Genomic DNA, 21,284 nt, shown 5'->3' on the forward strand with positions numbered 1-21,284 from the left:
TGACCCCCCCTCACGACCAGCTCGCCCTTTGCTCTGCACCGTTCAGAGACTCGTTTCCACTCCCCAACACAATAACAAGGCATCTCGCTCCAGACACAAAAGAGCAGAGAAGGTGAAGGGCTCACATTCGCTTTCTTTGGAGCGCTCACAAGGATCCGCAGGCTCTTCAGGGAAGGGCTCAGCTCCAACTGTTCCATCGCTTTGTCCAAATCTTCCTGGGATTTCAGCGGGATCAGGAGCTGGAAGGGATTGAACAAACACCGGAGCATGGCAGTGTCACACTTTTGGGTAAACAGAGGAAGCAAGATCCTTGCAGTGAGCAGCCTGGGAATCAGGGGACGAGGGAGGAACCTAAGAAGGTGGATGGAAAACAGAGCTCCCATGCCCTCCAGCTTGCCGACCTCTAAAGGTTTCTTCCAAGTTCTCATCTACCAAGGAACAGACACAAAAAATCACAACAAAAAACATCTGCGAGGGGAGAGCTTAAAGGTCACCAGCAATTCAGCTAGTAGGAAGACGAGATGGCTGAGATGAAAACTTAGGCTTGCTGCCTGCTATTATGGGGCTGCTCTGATCTTGGGGTTTCGTAGGCAAGACCTGCTGCTACCCAGCCTCAAAACAGCCCCACATATGATTCCTGGGAAGATGGTCATGCAGTGGTGTTCCAAGAAAGCAGTGAGCTGCACCCAAGGATTTACTTTGGTGGTTCCTCAGTGGCCGTCCCTACTGCTGCAGCCTGTGTTCCCACACACTGACACAGTCTCCCTAGTATTTGGGCATCAGGTGAGATCGGGGGACATGTCACAAATAAGTCTCTTCCCTCTTCATGTGAAAGGTGTGCATTGCTCTCCCTCCAAGAACCACTTCTTTGACTCCCAGCAGGACAAATTTAGCTTCTGCTCTTTACAAGATAAATAGAACAGAGAACTACACAGTGCTGTGTCTATCAGGCAGCTAAGGTCCCGATGTTTTCCTGGTAAGTGGCAGACTATTGCCCTCGTATCTCCAAAGGGAATTTGACCCTCCTGACACGGCTGTGTGGTGTACCACGTCCTGCAGACAGCCTACAGAGCTTCCAACACCCAACACAGCTGCACTTCAGAGAGGCTCTGTGGCCTTCTGCTGCCCTGGGCTAAGATTAAACCCACAACATTTTGCCCCTCATTCAGGGGCATTCTGCCTAATCTCATAAAAACCGAGCCTCAGCCTCCACAGGTTGCCCCAGGCACTGGCACCGAATCCAGCCATCAGCACACATTATACTCCTGCCTGTGCCAAAGTACACAGCGGTTCCACCTACCAAAGGGACCAAGCAGCCACAGCTCCCAGTAGACTCTCACTGGTCTTACTGGGAGCTGCAGATGCCCAGAACTCCTGAAAGGCAGCTCAGCCCTCCCAGTGGTCAGGGTTCATGCCACCAGCCACAGCAAACACACCTCAGGTCAACCGCCACAGAAGATGACACTCAAGAGCCGCCTGTGTCTACCTTTTTGATCCCAGGGTGTAGCCAAGGCTCTGGCTGTTGGCCCACAGGCAAATACACCTCAGACTGTGTGCACTGAGGCTAGGAATTTGAGTATGACCCGGTCAAGGGAAAACTGCGGGCCCTAGCCAACAGAGATGAGGTTTCACCTTGAGAAACTGGTACAGTCACCTCCTCCACCCATGGACCACAGACCGAGCCTGCCAAGCTCCATCTTCGATATCCCTGTGGCTGCTGTTTCTATGCTGGGAGCACCTCAAGGTTTGGATGGAGTTTCTCCTCTCCTGTGTGATAGAAAGGTTATCTTTTGTCCCCATTTTGCAGACAGAGGAGCAAGCCATATGTGGGCCACCTATTTCATATGATAAAATTAGGCTTAGCTTCATCATCATAGAATCATAGGATCATTTAGGTTGGAAAAGACTTTCAAGTCCATTGAGTCCAACTGTAAGCCTAACACTGCCAAGTCCACCACTATACCATGTCCCTAAATGCCGTATTTACATGCCCTTCAAATACCTCCAGGGATGGTGACTCAACCACTTCCCTGGGCAGCCTGTTCCAGAGCCTGACAACCCTTTTGATGAAGAAATTCTTCCTAATATCCGACCTAAACCTTCCCCAGTGCAACTTGAGGCCATTTCCTCTCATCCTATTGCTTGTTACTTGGGAGAAGGGACCCACACCCACCTCACTACAACCTCCTTTCAGGTAGTTCTAGAGAGCAATAACACACACACACAGACACAGGCCTCCTTTTCTCTATACAACCCCAGTTCCCTCAGGTGCTCCTCATAAGACTTGTGCTCTACACCTTTCACCAGTTTCATCACTCTCCTTTGGACGTGATCCAGCATCTCAATGTCCTTCCTTGATAGTGAGGGGCCCAAAACATCCCTCCAAGAAAGCCAGGCTCCCGCAGCTGTGGATAGCAGGTGGTTCTGAGCTTGTACTTGCCTTAGGCACCCAGCTTTGAGATACTAAAAGCCACGTCTGCAAAGGGGCACTGCAATAGCTAAGTATAACACAACCTGCTATTCTGTAGGTTACAGTCCCAAATTAGATACCCGGGACCCCTATAGCTTGCATGGGAGAGTTAGATACCAGAAACTGGATTAACAGGTGAGAAAATAAAGCTGCCAGATGTAATTGCTGGAAGCTGTAGTAATTGCTGAGGAAAGACAAGGCCAGTTCTCAAAAGGTATTTAAGTAACGAACTCCAGGTTGAGCTAGGTGTGCTCTTCTGGTGTAAGGTATGCAAACGTGGTTGAGAAACTTCTACAAAAAGACAGAAAAAGAGACTCTAGAGCTAAGTATTTAGTACATTCAACCAAGAAGGTGGATAATCAGGCTGTGCAAATTTTGTCTGAAAACTATTCAGTTAACTGTGTGTAAGGAAAAAGGTTCCAAGAGGAAGACTCAAGAAAGCCCTGCTCCAGGATATCCTACAGGCTGTAGGGACCCAAGTTCTCAACCAAACCAGATAGGGAAAAGTTCAGGAAAATGTCCCTTACCTCCCAAGGGACCTAAGCAGCTAGAGGGTTTACAAAGAACACCAACGCCAGTCTTGTCTGGGCTGGGTCTCAACAAGCAAGGCTGCTAACAGATTCCCAGTCTAGGACAGGGCCTGGACATGAATGAAAGCACTCAACAGGTAGATGTTGACTATTGAGGGCTTTCAGTAGGTCCACGGATGAAATGGTTAGACCATTCGTTCATGGATAAACTTTGGGATCTGAATGAATCGCTCACATTCACAGCAGATACCAGACAGAGATGGCGCTGAATACATCTCCCAAATGCTGTGCAGCTGTTCACAGTCTGCTTCCTTAAGCAGTAGAGCTGAACAGATATTCTCTTGGTGCACCAGCTTAACCCTCTAAGTTCATAAGGGCTCCACAGGTGCATCAAGCAGACAAGCCTTCTCTCCTACACTCACCCAAACAGAAATGGGAATGGTGGAGAGCTGCTCCCCCCCATTTCACCACCAAGCAGAATCTGACTCTAAACTCTAAGAGCAGTCCCACTGGCTCACCCATCCCTTTACAGAGCTCCTCACCAGCATTCAGAGCAATCCCTCAACTGCTGCTCTGAACAGAATGTTCTGCAGGTCACTCCATCTCACTCCAATATCACAACATTAATACATTTGCATGTCTGCTTCAGAGGAGCCAAAAACCTCAGGCAGAAACTGCCCTCCTGTTAAAGGGACTGGAGCCAAGTATTTAGCTTGGCTTTACCTATTACCCACATCTGGCAAGTAGATTTTACTCCATTTGGCTTCCAGACTATGGCACATACGGGTATCAGGAAAAGATATCTACTAGGCATGAAACTAAATATAGACTCATGCAGAACCATGGAAGTAATTGCCAGGGTGCATTTCTAGTAACTGGGTTTATTCTGTCTACAGTGAGCAGCTATGAGGAACAGCAAAATTTTCATACATGTAAGTTTCACTAAATAGAACTTATTAGACTTCCTTCTTGCTTTTAAATAGGATACTCCTTGGAGCCTAATATTTTATGTGGGACTTGGTAGTCAATCCACTGCAGTCTAAGAAAGTGAGTGCAAAGGGTGCGTTTTCACTGACTACAACCGTATTGCTAGACCTCACTCTGTAAGACACTGCAGAAAGCCAAAGAATAGTAGGAAACAGGGTTGGGGAAAAGTCTGAGAGGTCAATTAGTTCATCTTCCTGCCCAACACAGGACCAACTGGCATCAACAATTCTTGACAAATGTTTGTTATATATGCTTTTATCTCCTCCCCCCCGTAACGGAGCTTCTAACACTTCGCTAGGTTTAACTCTCACTAACCTTCCAAAATGATGCTGAGTGACAGCCTGAGAGGGGACAAGCAAGGGGAGGTCAGAAGGGAACTGGTGGCACACTGAGGTTCAGTGTCCTGCCCAAGGTCACATGACAAGCTGGTTGTGGAGATGGGACAAACAAGGTTGCACTTAGTCACACCTGGAGCAGCTGTGCAGCAGCGCATACAGATCAAATTCAGACAGAGCACTGGCCACAGAAGCTAGTCTTTCATTCTACAACACAGCCAACTGCCTAACAAACACCCATGCCATGCTGTCCATGGACAGGCCAGACTTTGCTTCCCTGATCATCAGCAAGAGCCCAGCCTAGTACTAACATGCAGACGTGCCCCATGCAGTACACCCACCGCCAGGCCCCACTCTTATCTGTACCAGCCCAAGCCTGCTGATTCCATGGTCCCACCAGGATGTGATTCATGCGTGCCCCTGCTCCACCCAGCTGGCATGCTCATCTCACTGATCTTGGCTTCAGGATTCCTGCTTCACTGGGACAGGGACTGCCATTTAGTAAGCTTTTGCAGGGGCCTGTTGACCTCAGTGTAACTTTGGTCTACAAGGTGCTACTGCAAGAGAAACATCTGATGGCAACAATGAATTACTGCACAGCTCCCAGTGAGCAAGAAGAAAGGGTGAAACATTTAATTGTATTGAGTTTGTGGTCAGGCTGTCCCTGAGACTGGCTGTCATGAGACTCAAAACCCTGACCGAGAACACGCTAGGAGCAAAATGTTGGGGTGTCACCATGTGGATAGGTAAGCTATCTCTCCAAAAGGTCACTTTTGTCTGTTTATAGTGTTTCCACAATAACAACCCTGAATTACTACTGCTCAGACCCTTTCCCAAAGGTGTGGGTTCTCACAAAGCAGAATTTTTATGTATAGAAGAACAAAACACGGACTGGAAGCCATCCTCAACCCTAAGAAGTTAGGAATACCCAAAGGCCTGCTCATGGTCCTGCTAACTGCTGGGCACATGCCCAGGAAGACAGTCTCTAGCATGGGATAAAATGCATTATTTAAGCTTCTGTTTGCTGTTGTTGGAAATAAATTCTCTTCCAGTGGAAAGAAACCTGGAATGAAATGAGTCATTCCTGGAGAATTCAATGGCAGGCTTTTCCCGGGAGGGCTGTCAGAGAATGCCCAAGATTAGAAACCTGACTGCATTCAACACCAAAACCCAGCGGACACTTTGGTATCGTGAGGTACCTATTACAAAAGAATAGCAACTTTTTTGTAGATCAAATCTCCATTGAAACAGAAGGGAGGGGGAAAAAAAAGAAAAATAAAAGGGAGAAAGCTCTCTTTACAGTTTCTCTCTCTCCATTCACACTTTAGAGAAAGGCTGTTAGTAATTTGCAATTAGAAATTCAACAAGCAAGCTGTCCTGACAGCTTGTTTAAAGGCCATCTATCTGTCATCTGGCCCTCTCCTCTTTCACGAAGCCAAACACAACTTGAGAGTCCAGTGGCTCCAGATGCCTACACAGCTCATGGCAAGATGCCTCACAAGAAAACACTGAGCACACCAAAACAGATGCCAAGCATTGGCCCCTTCTAGGTAAAGGCCCTCAGTAGTACCCTCTTTCCAGACACAGTGCTGGTCTCAAAGAAAAAAGATGGAAAAACACAGCAGCCCATGTTATGAAGAAGGATGGAGAAGACAGACCTTCAAGCCTTATAGTGCCAGGATCACAGAGGGAAAGCTTCTTGGCTGCTTGTATGTGGCCACAGGACCTGCTAAAGGAACCTTCCGTGATGCACATTTCACCACAAGAACATGCGCATGGTTCTGGGGTTTTGGGGTGAAACAAAGTCAACCCTAAATAAGAGTACGCTGCGTTAGCAGCACTGTCCCTCACGCTCTGCACTTCACCATGCTCCTGCCACTGCCCCCAAAATGGGAAGGCTTCACATCCAGCCCAGGCATGCAGTAGCCTACAGTCCCTTCATGTAGCTCGCAGGAAAGCCATTTGGACTCAGCTCTTCTCCTCTCTGCCCTGTGTGTGCTCTCACCAGCCAGACATACTCTGAAAGTTGGTCCTATTGCCCCAAGGGTGTTAATGGGAAAACATCTACCGCTGCTGACTGTGCAGCTGAATTGACATCTCCATCATCTCAGTTACTTAATTCTTCCTGCTGTTTGAGTTAGGGGAATTTTTTGTTCTGGGAGAAAGATGACATTCCTGTAATAGGCCTTAATTGAAATAATTTTGAGAAAAGAAAAGTCCGGTTTGGAGTCTGAGAATCCAACTGATCTGTGTCCATACAACAGCTCTTGTATGCTCACTAGCTGGGAACCACAACATAAGATTACTTTTCTTCACATCCATGTACAAGACAAAATTACAGCCTTAAGAATAAACTACTGCTCAGTTCTGAAGTGGCCACCAGACACCATAAAATGCCCCCTTAGCAATAAGGGGAAGAGTAGTACCTCATTGTTCACACAAACTAAGTCCATCGTCTGTCCAAAAGCATCCGTGACCTTCTGCACCACTTCTTTGAATTTGACTGGTCTTGGAAACTGGATAATCCTGTATACACAAACAAAAACAACAACGGTCTCCATTTAGCAGAAGCATATTGGAATTCAGGGTTAGACTGACAATTCAGAAGAAAGGACCTCTATTCTCCTATCAGAAAGCATAAAGCTTGCTCCTTGCTTTTACACTCACAGAAATGCTGCTCCATCTGCTATGCTCAAGAGGGGAATTGACCAACCCTGCAAGAGTATCTACCCAAAATCCTAGTGCAGCTCCTCTGCTCCTCCCCCTACCGTGAAGTACAGGTGGAAAAGAAGGAATTCCAGCAGCCCTCCACTGGAGAAGACCCAGGATCAGGCACTGGTCCGTGATTCATCACCTCCATTTTCAGCAAGCATGTCTGAATAGGGAGGGGGGATGGAAGAGAGAATGATGCAGTTTGGCATCCTGTGACTCTCCTGTACCACCCCATTCAGCAGATCTATAGGTACATTATCAGCAGGTACTGTCTAGCCCTACGGTAACGCTACTTAAATTTTCTTTGGCTTTAACACGCAACTTGGACCATCAGCCTGTGAGTTTCCAGCCCTGTGTCCTGCCCCACCACCGTCACTGAGCAGAGGTGATTCCATGAAAATGTCAAGCAGGGAAGGGCGGGCAAGCTTTAACTCCCAGCTCTATTTTTATGGGACCTGTGCCCAAAATCTGGTTATCTTAAGTGTCATAGGCTGTTAATCAAAGGACACATTTCTGTAGAGTTGCAGCTCAGCTGTGGTTCAGCAGGGCTCAAGAATTAAAAAAAGAAAAGGAATCCAAGCGTGCACCCTGCATCCCTGGTAAGAGGCATTTAATGACTTCCAGCTTGGAATCACTTTGCCTGCATGCAAATCCCAGGAGGTACTTGTGGCAAACAGGATGACGAGGCAAGGCTCTTGCATATAAAACTGCAGTTGATTTTAGGGGAATGAATCCTGTTGTGAGCTCATCTGCAGCTGGCTGAAGCCAGTGGGACGATGCTGGCTAGAAAAGGTAATTTGTCCCTGCACGTGTCAGGGACTGGGTTGGGTACATACCTTTTCTCTCCTTCATATTCAAACTTGATCCTGACATTTCGCTGCTGAAAGAAAATAGAGAAAATGGTTAGGTCCCAAACTGCATCCCAGACTGACTCACAGACCCAACGCTGACAGGAGCTCCCAGGGAGCCTCCCCTAACTGCACTGGGCACCTTGTCTATTTAGGGCCAAGCTGTCTGCTGGACCTGCACACTTGGGAAAACTCCACATTGCTGATAAATGTGCTTGTCAAAAAATAAGGTCTTCTGTAAACGAGAGGGCACTCGCTCATCTGTATAACTGTTAGTTTTACTGAAATGCATTAATAAAAGTGGGAAATTGGGAATGCTCTGAACTCAGTTGGGGAACAAGGCACTATCATCAGAGGCAAACATGTTAAGTGTCTGATGTCTGTCCATCTTCAGCACTTCCCATGGTTTTATCCAAGTACTTTTCTATTGGAAACCTGAAAGGCAAAGCTCAGAGGATGTTTAATAGAGCACAGGAAGATTCTGGGCAAAGAAATAAGAAGTAAAAGCAAGCATCCTATAATGGAAGTGGAGAGACAGTCTCTGGTTTTAAAAGGCAACAGTGCTGGGATGGTGGTGGCTGTTATTTCGTTAGGACCTACAAAATGCAAAGTATATCAGGCACTACACTACACACAGTAAACGCCCACCCTGATCTGACCCATTGCTCACCTCAAGAGAAACCATTAAATTTGCCCAAAGAAGAGCCAGCAGAGTCACAGGCAGACTGGGTACACAGCTGTGCAGGGACTAGTAAAAGCCACTTCTCCCATCCTCTATTTGTGCATATTTAGCAGCAATCGAGACCACAAGGAGCCTTTTCATTCATTCTGCTTCTCAGACCAAGCCTGAGCCAAGCATGCCTCTAGCACCCCTTGGCTCATTCCCAGCACTTTCCAATGGTCTCTAAGGCAGATCAAAACCCTCTTTACTTCCCAGACCACGTTTAGTCACCTCAGTTAACCAGGGCTCTGCCCCGACTAGTGCACACAAGCCTCCTCCAATAGTAGTTTTCTTCCCATGGAGAAAGAAATGCTCGCTGCCTCCCTCCGAGGTGTAACACCAGCGATGACTCGGTCCCGTGCCACCGGCATCTCACAGGCATAATCCCCGAACGGGTGGGTGACAACCCTTCCTGAGCAAGGGCCTTATCTCTAACCCTGGGCTGCCAGCGCATAAAGGCACACTTTCCATCCTCTCAGAGGGAAAGCAGAGCCACATCGAAACAGCCTTGTCTGTAATGAGGAAAATGAGCTGGATGGGCGTCCTTAGGTTTATTTTTAATCTGACAGCTCAAGTTCTGCGAACACCCACTGAAGTTCAGGAAGTCAAGGCTGGAGGCAATTTGGTTGAAAAGCTTAAAAAACCCCAGCAGATTCAGGGTGAACATGTTGGCTCATCTGAAATGCATGCTTTTTATCTCTGCTTGTGGCATTTTGTGTGTTTCCAGAAAGGCTGGGAAGAACCAGTGCTGGGACAGTCACCAAATGGGGCACTCCATCAGCATTAGAGGCCTGTGCTAAACAGGCACTTGCATCACCTCAGTGCCTACAGCCAGTTTCCAGACCCACAACATCTGGAAAAACTCCAGGTTCACTTCTAGAACCAGGCCTGACTCTTAAAAAGACCAAACTAACTCTAAAACAGTCCAAAACTCAAAAGAGATGACCATAACCAACCCAGTGTTGAAGGTCCAAGTCATTCTAGCGAGACAGGAAAATACAGGTGAAATTGCTACCTTGGATTACCTCTGTTGGAAAAGGAAAAAAAGATATGGGCCCTTTTATGCCAAATTTTACTTGCATGTGCCTCTTTGAACAGGCCCTGGCTGGTTGATCCCTCCTGAATGCTGGCAATAAATCAGCTGGTGTGTGTTCACTGCATGGAGCTCTGCAAAGCCCTTCTCTAAAGTAAAGGAAAAAAATCAGGGCAAGGAACTTTCGAGGTTTCTCCTTACAAAGAAGCAGGACGTGTAAGGGGAAAAGCACATGCAGCTCCGGCCTCACTGCAGGAAACCTTTCAAAACAGAGGTTTCACTTTCAGCACAGCTCTGAATGCTGCACCGAGCTGGGATGTAGCACACACTGCCTGTTTATGCTGAGCAACACAAATTTCACAGACAAGTTCGTTCTGAAAAACAGCTTGTGGCTGGAAAATGTCAAAACACGCATATAAAGCTCCAGAGAGAGAAGAAAAGGGGAAAAAAAAATGAGCCACGACCCTGCTGCATCCTTTTCTTCTACATCAACAACAGGGCTGATGTGCTGTGGCTCAAAGCCAACAGAAGTAAGCCAGCTGCCCCACAGTGCTTCGCTCTGCTTCTGAGCAGAGCAACACACACACCAGCTGCAACAGGGGAATGAAAACCCACTTCATTTCTTAATTAGGTTTCTTTTCTTTCTGATACAACCTCTTGTCTCCCTCAAAGAAACCAAGACCTTAAGCTCAGAAGCATTTGGAAGGACAAATATATACTTATCTATAGACAGGGAAGTTGGTTAGTTTTAATTTTCAGTCTTCCCTTGGCTTGTTCATGTTTTTGAGCCACAGCTACAGCTGAATTCATTGCTGCTATCAGCAACAAATACTCTTTTCCTCTTTTAAAAAAAGAAGTGGGTAGTGCCCAAAGCGCTAGGAAATCCCAAGGGAACGCAAAACACTTCCTAAATGCCAGAGCCGGCTGTGATTTTTTACACCCATGGAAATCTGGTTTGGAGCAACTTGTTTAAGATTACACAGGGAGTCTGGGGCATGGCCAAGTGCTGGAGCAAAATCTCACACGAGTCTGCACCCAGGACCTCAAACGCACAACCAAGGGGAAGGCAGGACCAGAGGACCAGCACCTTCTCCGCAAGGACCTCAAAACAAGGTGCAAATGCTCGAAGGCGGGTCACAGAAGAGGTTGCTGGGTCCTACTCACCTTTTCAATTTCATGAGGAATGGAGACAACAGTGACCCCTTCTTGCACAACTCACATTGTGCTATTAACCCTCTCTGCCATGAGATGTCAAATGATGTTAACAGCAGCCTTGTTCTCCCCTCAGTCAAGAGGGCATTAGCTGGTGTAGAACAAGCTGAGACATCCAAGAAGAGCTTGTGTTAAACAGAGGGGAGGAGAGGGGTAAAGCCATGCCACAAGGCACCTGCCTTAAACACTGAGCTTTGGCAGAGGATTTCAGCAGCGGTGTCGTGGAGCACTATGAAAGCTGAGGCAGGCAGCGGAGCAAGCAGGGGAAACTGAGGTATGAAGGCGCAAGGTGCTTCACCTAAGGGTGCGAAGAAAAAGCCTGGACTGGGGAAGAGAAGGGTCTGGGGAGACTTTACTGCAGCCTTTCAAGATGTGAAGGGTGTGTTACAAGATGGAGAGAGACTTTTACCAGGCCCTGTAGTGCCAGGACACAGGACACCAGTTTTAAACTGGAAGAAGCGAGATTTAGGTTGGATATTAGGAATATTGGTGGTTTTTTTTTTTTATGATGAGGGTGGTAAGACACTGGCACAGGTTGCCCAGAGCAGCTGTGGGTGCCCCATCCCTGGCAGTGCCCAAGGCCAGGCTGGACGAGGCTTGGAGCAACCTGGTCTAGTGGCAGGTGTCCCGGCCCATGGCAGGGGGGTGGGAACTAGATGATCTTTGAAGGTCCTTCCAACCTAAACTATGCTGTGATTCATTCTATGAAGCAGAAGAGTGGCAGAGTCAAGCACAAAATTTAGATGTTTGATCTCCTGGATTGTTCATACTGAGCAACCTTCCCTCTCCACGTGCATTTCCGTGTGACACGGGGCACAGCGGAGCCCACGTCTCGGCTGGCGCCTGTAGCCCCTGCTGCGACACAAACAAAACAAGCGACAACCCTGACAGGAAATACCACAGTAATTCCCTTCGTTTCTGGAATAATTTCTTCTCCAAGATACTCGTACCGGCATTTCCTCCAGCCCTGCTAACAAATGGTATTTTACTCTTTCTTGCCATCCACCTTGGAAAGGAAAAAGCAATGCCACTGCAGCCGCCACAAACCCATCACCATCTTTCCAGGCTTTCATTGAGGTATTTTTAGCTCCTTCCTCAAAACTTCAAATTTCACAAAAAGATCACAACTGCCAAGCTTCAGAGGAAGCACTGACGGGAATTGGGGGGGGGGGGGGGGGCGGGGCGGGGTTAGGGGCAACTGCTTCTGCTCACTTGGCTGGGGACCATGCACCCCAGCAAGCTTGGCCAACCTCAGCCCCCAGAGCTGGAAGCAAGAAGCCCTGCACGCTGGTTTAGATTAAGGAAAATGATGAGAAAAAAAAAATATGGAAAAAGTGTTTCCAAACGAAGTGAATCACGATCTTATACAGAGATCCCTGAAGAGCTGACTGCTGTTTGTAATAAAAGCACACACGGAGAGCCGGAAAACATGCGGTTATGCCTAAAATGGAAGTGGCTTCAGAGGAACAGAAGTTGCTGAGCACCCTCGCTGCTGAACACCCACAGGGTCAATCAGATCAGGCTATGGGTCCGGGCTGAGCAATACCATGCCTGTGGAGAATGGTGTCTGGAAGCACAGGGCAGCCTGGCTGCATCACCTCAATGCCACTGACTGCAGGCAGGGACCCAGCGGAGGAGACAGACCCACGCATCCACGTCTGCCCGTGTGATAGCATGGCACCGAGCGCTGATGCACCTAGAACTGCCACACTTCAAGATCCCGGACCAACACCAAGTTCAAAGACTCCTCCCTCCACATCCTCTCCTCCTCCAAAACTCAGCTGCCATCAGAAATAGCATTCTGGTTGGATCCCCACCTCTGTAGCTTGCTTTTTAAGCTGCTCTTGTCAAACCTGACCAGTGGGCAGCTTCGTCCAGCTGAGACACCACAGGGACAAGGCCTTTTGGATCACTTCTTCCACCCATGGTTGCCTCACAAACCACCTGGGACAAAGCCTCTGACTCCAGCATTAACTCTTCTGAGGTCAAGAAAGGCAGGAAAAATCATCACAAGGGGCCTCCTGTTCCCTTCAGCGCTGCCCTGAGAGGGGCTCGTTCCAGCTGTGCTCTCACCCACCCATGAGACCTTGGGCACGCACTTTGCCTCAGTTTCCCCCCTGGGTAAAACAGGGACAATGAAAGAGACATACTTTGGCATGCTGACGGTGAGCAGAGGAATTATTTTCACTTCTCTCATTTTCTGCTCATTGGATTAGGAAACAATGAGAAAGCCCTGCTGAGCAGTGCAGCGTTCAAGCATTAGTGCTCTAGTTACTCCTTTGTACAAAGCCACAAAGCAGTGGGATTCCTCCTCAACTCCTGGCTTCAGGCAAGAGAAATCAGCACTGCAGGGCCAGGCTGGTGGGACTTCTGCACCTCCCCGACGTGCACGTTGTTTGCATTAGTCCTGCGCTCGCCCCTGCTTTTAGCAATGGGACATTCGTTACAAGCCAGACAGCTGGACCATGTCCCTAAACCGCAATAGGAGATGACTAATCCACGTCATTAGGAATTATCTGCACAGAACCCCCACGCACTTTGGGTTATTCAGCAATCAGACAGAAAGGGGTTTGTCTGGGATTGCCCCCTTCCCCTCTCGGGGGGTGGGAGCTATGAGATATCCTGGTCCCCCTGGGAACTTACAGCTCCTTTCCTCTGAACAAGCAAGCCCAGCACGTGAGCAGCTCAGAGGCCAGTGGAAAGATGATGTCTAGAGTGTCCACCACTCCCTGTTACAGATATTTTTGGTTTGTACAGCAGCAGAAGTCACTGGCTTCAATATGTTTATCCAAAACCACCTACCTGGCAGGGAATAGCTTTTTATCCAGCTGGATTTCTCCTTGGCATTACCCTCTTAGCACCCAAGTCAGCTCCACACACAGACAAGGGGAAGCCTCTGCCCCAAATCCCTGGGACTCCGCTGCTTTTGCCATCCCCAGCCCAAGGCTTTCCCAGCCAGTGCTGCCCCTCTTGGTCCCTCGCTTCTGCCCCTCTAAAGTGGGGCGATCCCTGTAGAGCTCGCCATAAACACTCCCATCTTCAAGGTGATATTTATGGACCCCCATCACATTCCCCAATGCCAAAACAGAGGTGATAAAGCTAAACTCCTTTTAGGCTCCTTGAAGACCTAGAGACAGAGGGCCCTAAAACATGAGCTGTAGTTTATTCTAGTTATGAGCAAGCCTTCTCCTGCATCCAACTTGCCAAAGAAAAGAGAGTCCAGAGGTAATTTACTAAAAGAACAACTTTCAGGTCAGTCTGACATTGGTTGTGCATGGGAAAACGCTCCTCACAAATATCAGACTTTAATGCCACAGGAGAACTTGCAATCAAAATTAACACGGCAGAGGAATCGTTAGCTGTCAGCAGCTGGGACAAAGCCCCAACACCAACAACCAACTTCATACTGCGAATTGCCCAGTGTTGTTTCTATAAATAAATGGATAGGCACATAAATAGACAGATGCAAAATGAATATTAATATAGTTGTTCCTTTCTACTCCATGCTTTTGTTTGGGATTTCTAACTCTTTGTTGTTTCCCTTCTTATCTCACTCATCCTTTTCCTTAGCAATCACAATGCATATCTTTAGTCTGTTTTCTCCTTCTCCTCTTCAGAGCCACTGCTATAAACAAACCCCTTTGTCTGTTCAGTCCAGGAGATAGTCTGAAAGGACTCCTTCCAGCCACACCAGAGGATGGACAAGGAACAGTGGAGTGATAAAAGGCATAATAAAGGAATAACAGTGCAGATGATGCACCAGGAATAATGTCAGAATGAACCCCCTGTTCCCAAAGAACAGCTTCCTTTTAAAGATGGTGACTTACATGTGGAAGGAAAAGCGCGCCCATCTCTATCCCTCTACCCTGTTTTCTCACAAGGCAGAAAGGCAGTGTAATGTAGTGGCTGACACACCTGACCAGGACTCAGGAGATGCAAGTGCAGACATCACACCTGCTGCCAGCTGCCTGGGCAATCCAGGGGAAGAAACTCATCTGCACCTTGTGTCAAGTATTGCTGTTCTCATTTCTGGCTTGTTCTGCCATGAGGCATTAAGCATCCAGAAACTCAGCCTCAGTCCTAAACTCATTTATAAAGAAAGCAAACTAAAAAACACAAAGATTTTTACGCAATTTGCAAAAGGATGTTCATATCATAAGATGATCTGAAGCAAAACTGTCGATATTTTTGGGAAGTATGGTGTAGCATGCACCACCGCACATTACTTTCTTGTGTGGCCCAGGTCTACCAGGAATACTATCTGGCAGGCTCTACATTTCAAATGCTGTCAAGAGAGCACTAAGGAACCCCCTCCAGGAGACAAGGATGAGATAGCACTTCGGTTGTGTTTTTCTGCGGATCAAAAAATTGCTGCAAGCCTCAAAGGGACAGGCTAGTTAGTCAACACATTCTTATTTAAAGTGTTTTTCAGTGGAAATTTGGAACACTGACTAAAGGATTCCCATGCCTCAGAAGAGCTTTTTTTTCCACAGAAATATTTTTGGTTTTGTTGTTTTTTAATCTAACAACTGAATGTCCAGACCCAAGTATTTCAATGTGAGCATGTTGCTGCACAGCCTCAGAAGAGACACCTACAATGTGATTCTCAAGAGGGCAATTTAGCATCTAAATGTCCCATGCCTCACTCTTCGTCTCCAAGAAGGGAGATTGCACAGTGCATCCTTCAGCCTAGCCAGCCAACCTGATTAAAGAAAACAATAAAAAAAGGGAAAAAATACAAGGGAACACCAAGTACCAAAGGGACAACAAATCACAGGCATGAAAACAGCAGTTCCAAAGCAATCTTTCCCCCCGCCATCAATTTCTGTGCTAAAAAGACAAGGAAAAAAACCAAAACTAAAAGGGACTTGAACAAGTTGATTAAAAGTTTGAGCTGCAAACATGAACCAAGTCCCCAATAATTCCACCTACTTTGGCCACTCCCCACCTCGCAGACTAGACTCCCATCACCCCGCAAGCCAGACTTGTTCTAGCTAGTCCAATTTAGTGAAGCAACAATTCAGCATACTCCAGCACGCTTCATCTCGTGGGGCCTGTTGGTCTGAATCCTCAATCCTGGATCCACGAGGAGAGTGGGATGCTGCTATATGCATCTCCTCCATCAGAGAGCTCTGAGTAACAATAAGCATGCAGCTACAGCTGGTCCACTTATAGATAAGAATTAAAATACAAAGGAGTAAATGTTTTTCCAAGCATCGATGCTGTAATTGGGAAGGAAATTTTGATTCCTAATACAATACAATCAAATACAAGTGGCAGCCAACAATTCTAAACCTTATATCAGAGCACCACATAACTCCATTGGTGATTTATGAACGAGGCTACAGAATGGATGGGCTGTAGATATGAATTTTACTGCACTACATCAACTTTATGAAACTTTTGTAGATAAGAATTCTGCCAGTGAAAACTCTTATTTTCCTTATTCTCAACTAATTATGCAGTTAACCGTGCATCTGCAGCATTTACATTTCAAAAATGACAGCAGGGATTTTTCCCCAGTGTAAGAAAAATATGCTATTTGAGAGAAGTCTAAAAAGCTTTGCTATCCTGAAAGCAGCCCAAGATGGTTTGGTATGGTCCCCACCCATCAACTTGCAGAAAATGCTATCCTTGGAGCCATCCAAAGCTGTGCTGGATTGTCTGCTTTGCCTGCAGCTGCAGAGCCAGCTCTGAATTTCTCTGGTCAGTTTTGTAAACATCTTGGACTTACTTCAGCATAAGCTGAACACAAATCCAGTGATTCAACTTGGACAGCTGCTACCGCCAGGATACACTTTAAAACAGACATGCTACGTGCGCACGTGTTTTCGTCTGCATGTGTCTAGGAAGCCTAGAGGGATTTGGGAAAGGATTTTCCCCCTTTGCATCCAGAGTTCTTTGTTAGTAGCACAAGTGCCATTAAAATATGCATGACAACAATAAATGACAATTTGTTTTCCTCCTTGCTAGGCATTCAGCAATTGCAAAGTTGACTGAAAGCTTATTCTATGCCACAGCACTAGAAGTGGAACTCCAAGTGGGTTTGCTCAAATGCTTCTCCAGCACCTTCCTGGTCCTCTTAATTATTTTTCCTCTTCTTTGTTTCTTGCTATTTTGACAACTGAATTCCTTCTTCACAACTTCCATGTTTGCGTAATATTTGCTCCATACAGAAACAGGCTATTAAATCCACTTTAGCTATTATATCAATGTCAGCAAATAACTTCTGACATTGCCCAAGGGACAATGTTTTTGCTCACCAGATCAACTCTGAATGTGCAACAGGGCCAAAATGTTTGGTTTTAGCAGCATGAAGATAAACACTGGTAATTAATATTTAAACACTTTATATAAGAATGACATTATTCCTCCCAAAAGAGCCTGGGTGTCTACAGCTCAAAGTTAACAGTATTTCTTTCAAATATCTGAAGCAAAATATGCACATGCTAAAAACCGTATTTCATCAACACTGTCAATAGAAAACATTTGACTAATCCAAATCTTAAAGCTGCATTGCCTGTTCTACTACTTGCAGTTCTAAGCAAGAGAAAGAAGTGCCTTGGGGTGGGATTTGAGATTTAAAACCAGTTTCAGGCTCTCTTGCTATATCTGTAAATGATTTCCGGTATCACTCTTCTCCTCTGCCCCTCCATTGCTCCTCTGCGATACAGGGATGCCTGTAGATCCTTTTCAGCTCTTCAAAAAGAGGTCATGAAGCTTATACCTGGGTAAAATTACGTTATTTCTGATGTGCTGAGCTCCCACAACTTGTCTAACATCTAAACTCAGTTCTCCCAGCATGGTAAGCACTACGTCCACCTCTTTGGTCTACTGGACTTTGGGGTGGACTGAAGCAATGCCTTACCTGTTTGCTGGAGTGGACACTGTTCTTATTCCTGTTGTTGTCCAGCAGACCCCCACATTTGCCTAATGCTGCCAAATCCTTCATAATAGAGTTCAGAGCTTCTTCTTCATCTGCAAAAGAAGGAGAGACAACTGAAGTGTGGAAGGCAACCTTGCCCCTGGTAGCGCAGAGTAAAAATACAGTATTGCAAATATAGTCTTTCAGCCCAAAGTGTTCAAAAGACACGATGTCTAGCCTTCCTATCAAGACGGGCATTCAAAGACTACACCGCAGTCCCTCCCAGTCCATCGTGTCTTGGAAATACAGGTTTCTTCATCACAGATCATCAGAAAAAAAGCCAGTGGCTGGGTGTAGGTGACCACTGCTCCTTCAGCTCGTAGCCCACGTTCACTGCCCACGGGGCCTTTTAGAGAGGCACCAACAGACCACATGCGCTGCCCAGGGGGGCTGGATACAGTTTGTGAACTACAAGGTGGTGCTCTACAGGACAAACTTTTCAGGACCCAGAAAGCTCACGCAGCAGGTGATGAAGAACACCACAGTTCTTCGTTGCCTCATTGCCTCCCTCTTCATTAAAGAGGCTCTAGAGCCACAACTGATTTTCAAAACTAGAGCCAGTGAGAAACCATGGGCAAGGGCAAGAAACTCATTAGAAGAGGTAACAAACTCAGCTATGCTGGATAGACAAACACACACACTGAGAACTTATATAGTATTTCTGATTTCTGCAGTAACTAGAGAACTTTGAAGGACCCATTCGATCTGAAACCAATTTCCTCCTTTTCAAGACTTTTACATCTATGGCTGTGGTCTCTTCAAGTGAACTATTACGCTGCAAAATACCAACCAGGAGCACTAAAAACCCTATCAAGTCCTAGGGCACAGCACACTTGTTAGGAGGGTGTGAAAACCCGTTGCATGCTCCATGGTTATGATACAGTCAAGACAGGCAGGTATTAGGCACATGTAGCTATTACTGTAAAAATATAAATACAGCTACCACGTTTTGTAATGCGAGTTTTACACACTCAGTAAAACTGCGCGTCTCCAGGGACAGAGCCACCCCCTGTGCCAAGCCCGCCTACAGATTTAACTCAAAGTCTGCAAAGATGTGAAAGGTGACAAAAACGGTATGAAAGCAGATAGAAGTGGACCCAAACACTGAGGTTCTTTCCCCAGGAAGGATTAAGTCCTGGATCCTTGTGCTGAGATACAACATCATCTCCTTTTTTCCCACTCCTCCTGATGGGTTTTATCAGGACCAAAGCTATGGGGGAAAAAAAAAAAAAGATGTGAGAAAAAGACTTCTTATGCATGCTGTGCACCCAGAGCCATCTCATTAAAGAAATAAGAAGGGAAATGGGGAAAAATGTTTAAAATTCAGTGTCACTTATTTTAGAGCTCAGAAATGAGCTCTAATGCCTGCATTTTCCTGTAGGCAATGTATATGTGTATATATATATATATTTAAAATGTAACTGGAATATATATTTTGTTATCAATATTAAATATATCATTAATAAAATAGTAAAATTCATATCAAAGTACACTAAAGTCTGATTCCTCTTCCGTTTTGCATTTCCCTACCCATTAAAAATACAGTTTTGTTTTTCTGGAAGGATGGCAGGGAGCATAACCTGAAATGCTACAGGAAAACACTCAAGATAGATAACTTTCCATTCTAGTTCCAGGGGGTGGGGTGGGGAACAAAACCCCAAAACAAAAACCAACAAGAGTGTTCCCGTAGTTTTGGTTTTGGGGTGGTTTGGTGGTTTTTTTTGGAGGGGGGAGGGTTGTTAGAAGGGACCTCTGTGGGCAAGCATAGTTTTCCAGACAGATTTTTGTAGTAGGAAAAAAACAACAAAAAAACCCAACTTTTTTTGTTGAGGGGGGAGGGACAAGTTAAAAAAAAACCCACAAAAACAAAACCCCCACACACCGCCCTCCAGGAATTTTCCACCAAATCTATCAAGTCTAAAATGCCCTTCATCCCTTTCTTTTTTCCAACCCGAGTGACAACAAACTCTTCCTGACACAAAATGCAGCCTGTAATGTCACAGGGAAACTGGGCTTCAACAGGCAGCAGCAGAGCTGGGCTGTTTCTAGCAAAACCACCGGATTCATCACCACTCTTCCACCTCCAAGCCTCCCTGGACGTGCCTGGCAGCATCTTCGAGGAGATGCATCTCTGGTTATCCCACCAGTGCCCTGCAAGCATATTCCAGAACTTACAAGATTCAGCAGTGGCTGTCCCAAGGAGATGTTAACAACAGGGTTTGCTGGAGATCAATAATAATAATAATAAAAAATAATAAACCAACAAATAGGGACAGAGTAACTTCAAAGTGTTCTGGAGTGACTGGAAGCTGCTCCCTCTATTCCTCCCAAGAGAAAGACCTGGCAGCCCCCAAGAACTGGCCCAACAACCCCACAGACCACATCCCAGAGAGCTCCCACTACATCCCATGGGTACCCACCACAAGGATCAACCATGCAGCTGAGAGCAACAGTATGAACCACACTTTTGCTAGGATGTCCGACAAGCACACGGCACCTCTGAAGACATCAAAAAAGAGAGATCTTTGAGCTGAAGCAGATCCTATCAATATTGCCACTAGAGACCAGTATTCAAGGTCACTGCTTCAGTGCTATTCCTAGAGGACAGATTACTTCATCACTCACATGGACAGTAGTTACAAGAGATTGCAATGTATTTTCACTAGAAGGAAGCTGGAATTGAGCAACACTGCAAAGCAGTGAGACTGATTGGAAGTCACCTCTGCAGGGTGTACAGGAAACCTGGACGTCCTTCTGCCTATCCTACCACATGGGGCTTACACTGGCTACCAAGTCAGGGTCTTCAAACTTTTCCTGGACATTGGAAATCTCTTGGTGTTTAAAGAGAAGACAGAAGTTCATGGGAAATTGGCCTTCCTTGCTTTGTCAATCAGTAAATAACTTGTTACAGGTTAGTTTGGTTTACATTACACTGCCCTCAAAGCAATAACTAAGTCTTCCTCCTCTACCTACCCATCCATTTTGTCAAAACCTTTTCCAACACAGTCTTCTCAGTACATCAAATATAGGTTTAAAAATTCCTGGTGCTCCAGCCCCACATGCATGATTATGAAACTCACATTTCCTTAGAAAGTCTGGCTGCATATCTCTGCTAGAAGCTTCCTTTTGCATCTCTCCCAACATAGCAAAGAGCATCCACTCACTTTCAGTAACTGCTTAAGTTTAGCCCATTTTCAGAAATACCCAACCATCAATTTAATCAGCCTAGAATCAGTAGTCTACTAAAAAGGAAATGCCAGAAACCATTCTGAAAAGCATATGAGAATTTTTTGTAATAAACCCTGAGTGTTACTGGTCAAAAAGGCAATACACACATTCATGCCTTCACTGCTATGAAACAAGGTAAGAAAAATTCTTCCTATAAAAGCAGTGAAGGTTGTTTGCTGCTGCTGCTGGAGTGCGAAAGAACATGACTTAAGCACAAGCACAAATACATTATTTCCTTGAAGTAATGTATTTCTGTGTATTTAAGCAGCTTTTAAGCCACTTT

General features: G+C 46.1%; 1 protein-coding gene across 2 annotated transcripts in view; it reads right to left on the reverse strand.

The window, feature by feature from the left end:
• Positions 1-21,284, reverse strand: part of LOC119146997 (mitogen-activated protein kinase kinase kinase 3-like) — an 82,307-nt gene that overhangs the window by 26,793 nt on the left and 34,230 nt on the right. Inside the window, exons 3-6 of one of the 2 annotated variants that reach the window (XM_037385429.1) lie at positions 17,717-17,826; positions 7,871-7,911; positions 6,749-6,848; positions 126-239 (exon numbers count right to left, since the gene is read on the reverse strand). In XM_037385429.1, the coding sequence (XP_037241326.1) occupies positions 126-239; positions 6,749-6,848; positions 7,871-7,911; positions 17,717-17,826 (365 nt within the window). Of the gene's footprint in view, positions 1-125; positions 240-6,748; positions 6,849-7,870; positions 7,915-17,716; positions 17,827-21,284 lie in introns of both variants that reach the window. The other variant, XM_037385428.1, reaches the window with a different exon arrangement.

Source organism: Falco rusticolus, chromosome 4, assembly GCF_015220075.1.
Source record: "Falco rusticolus isolate bFalRus1 chromosome 4, bFalRus1.pri, whole genome shotgun sequence".
Lineage (NCBI taxonomy): Eukaryota > Metazoa > Chordata > Aves > Falconiformes > Falconidae > Falco > Falco rusticolus.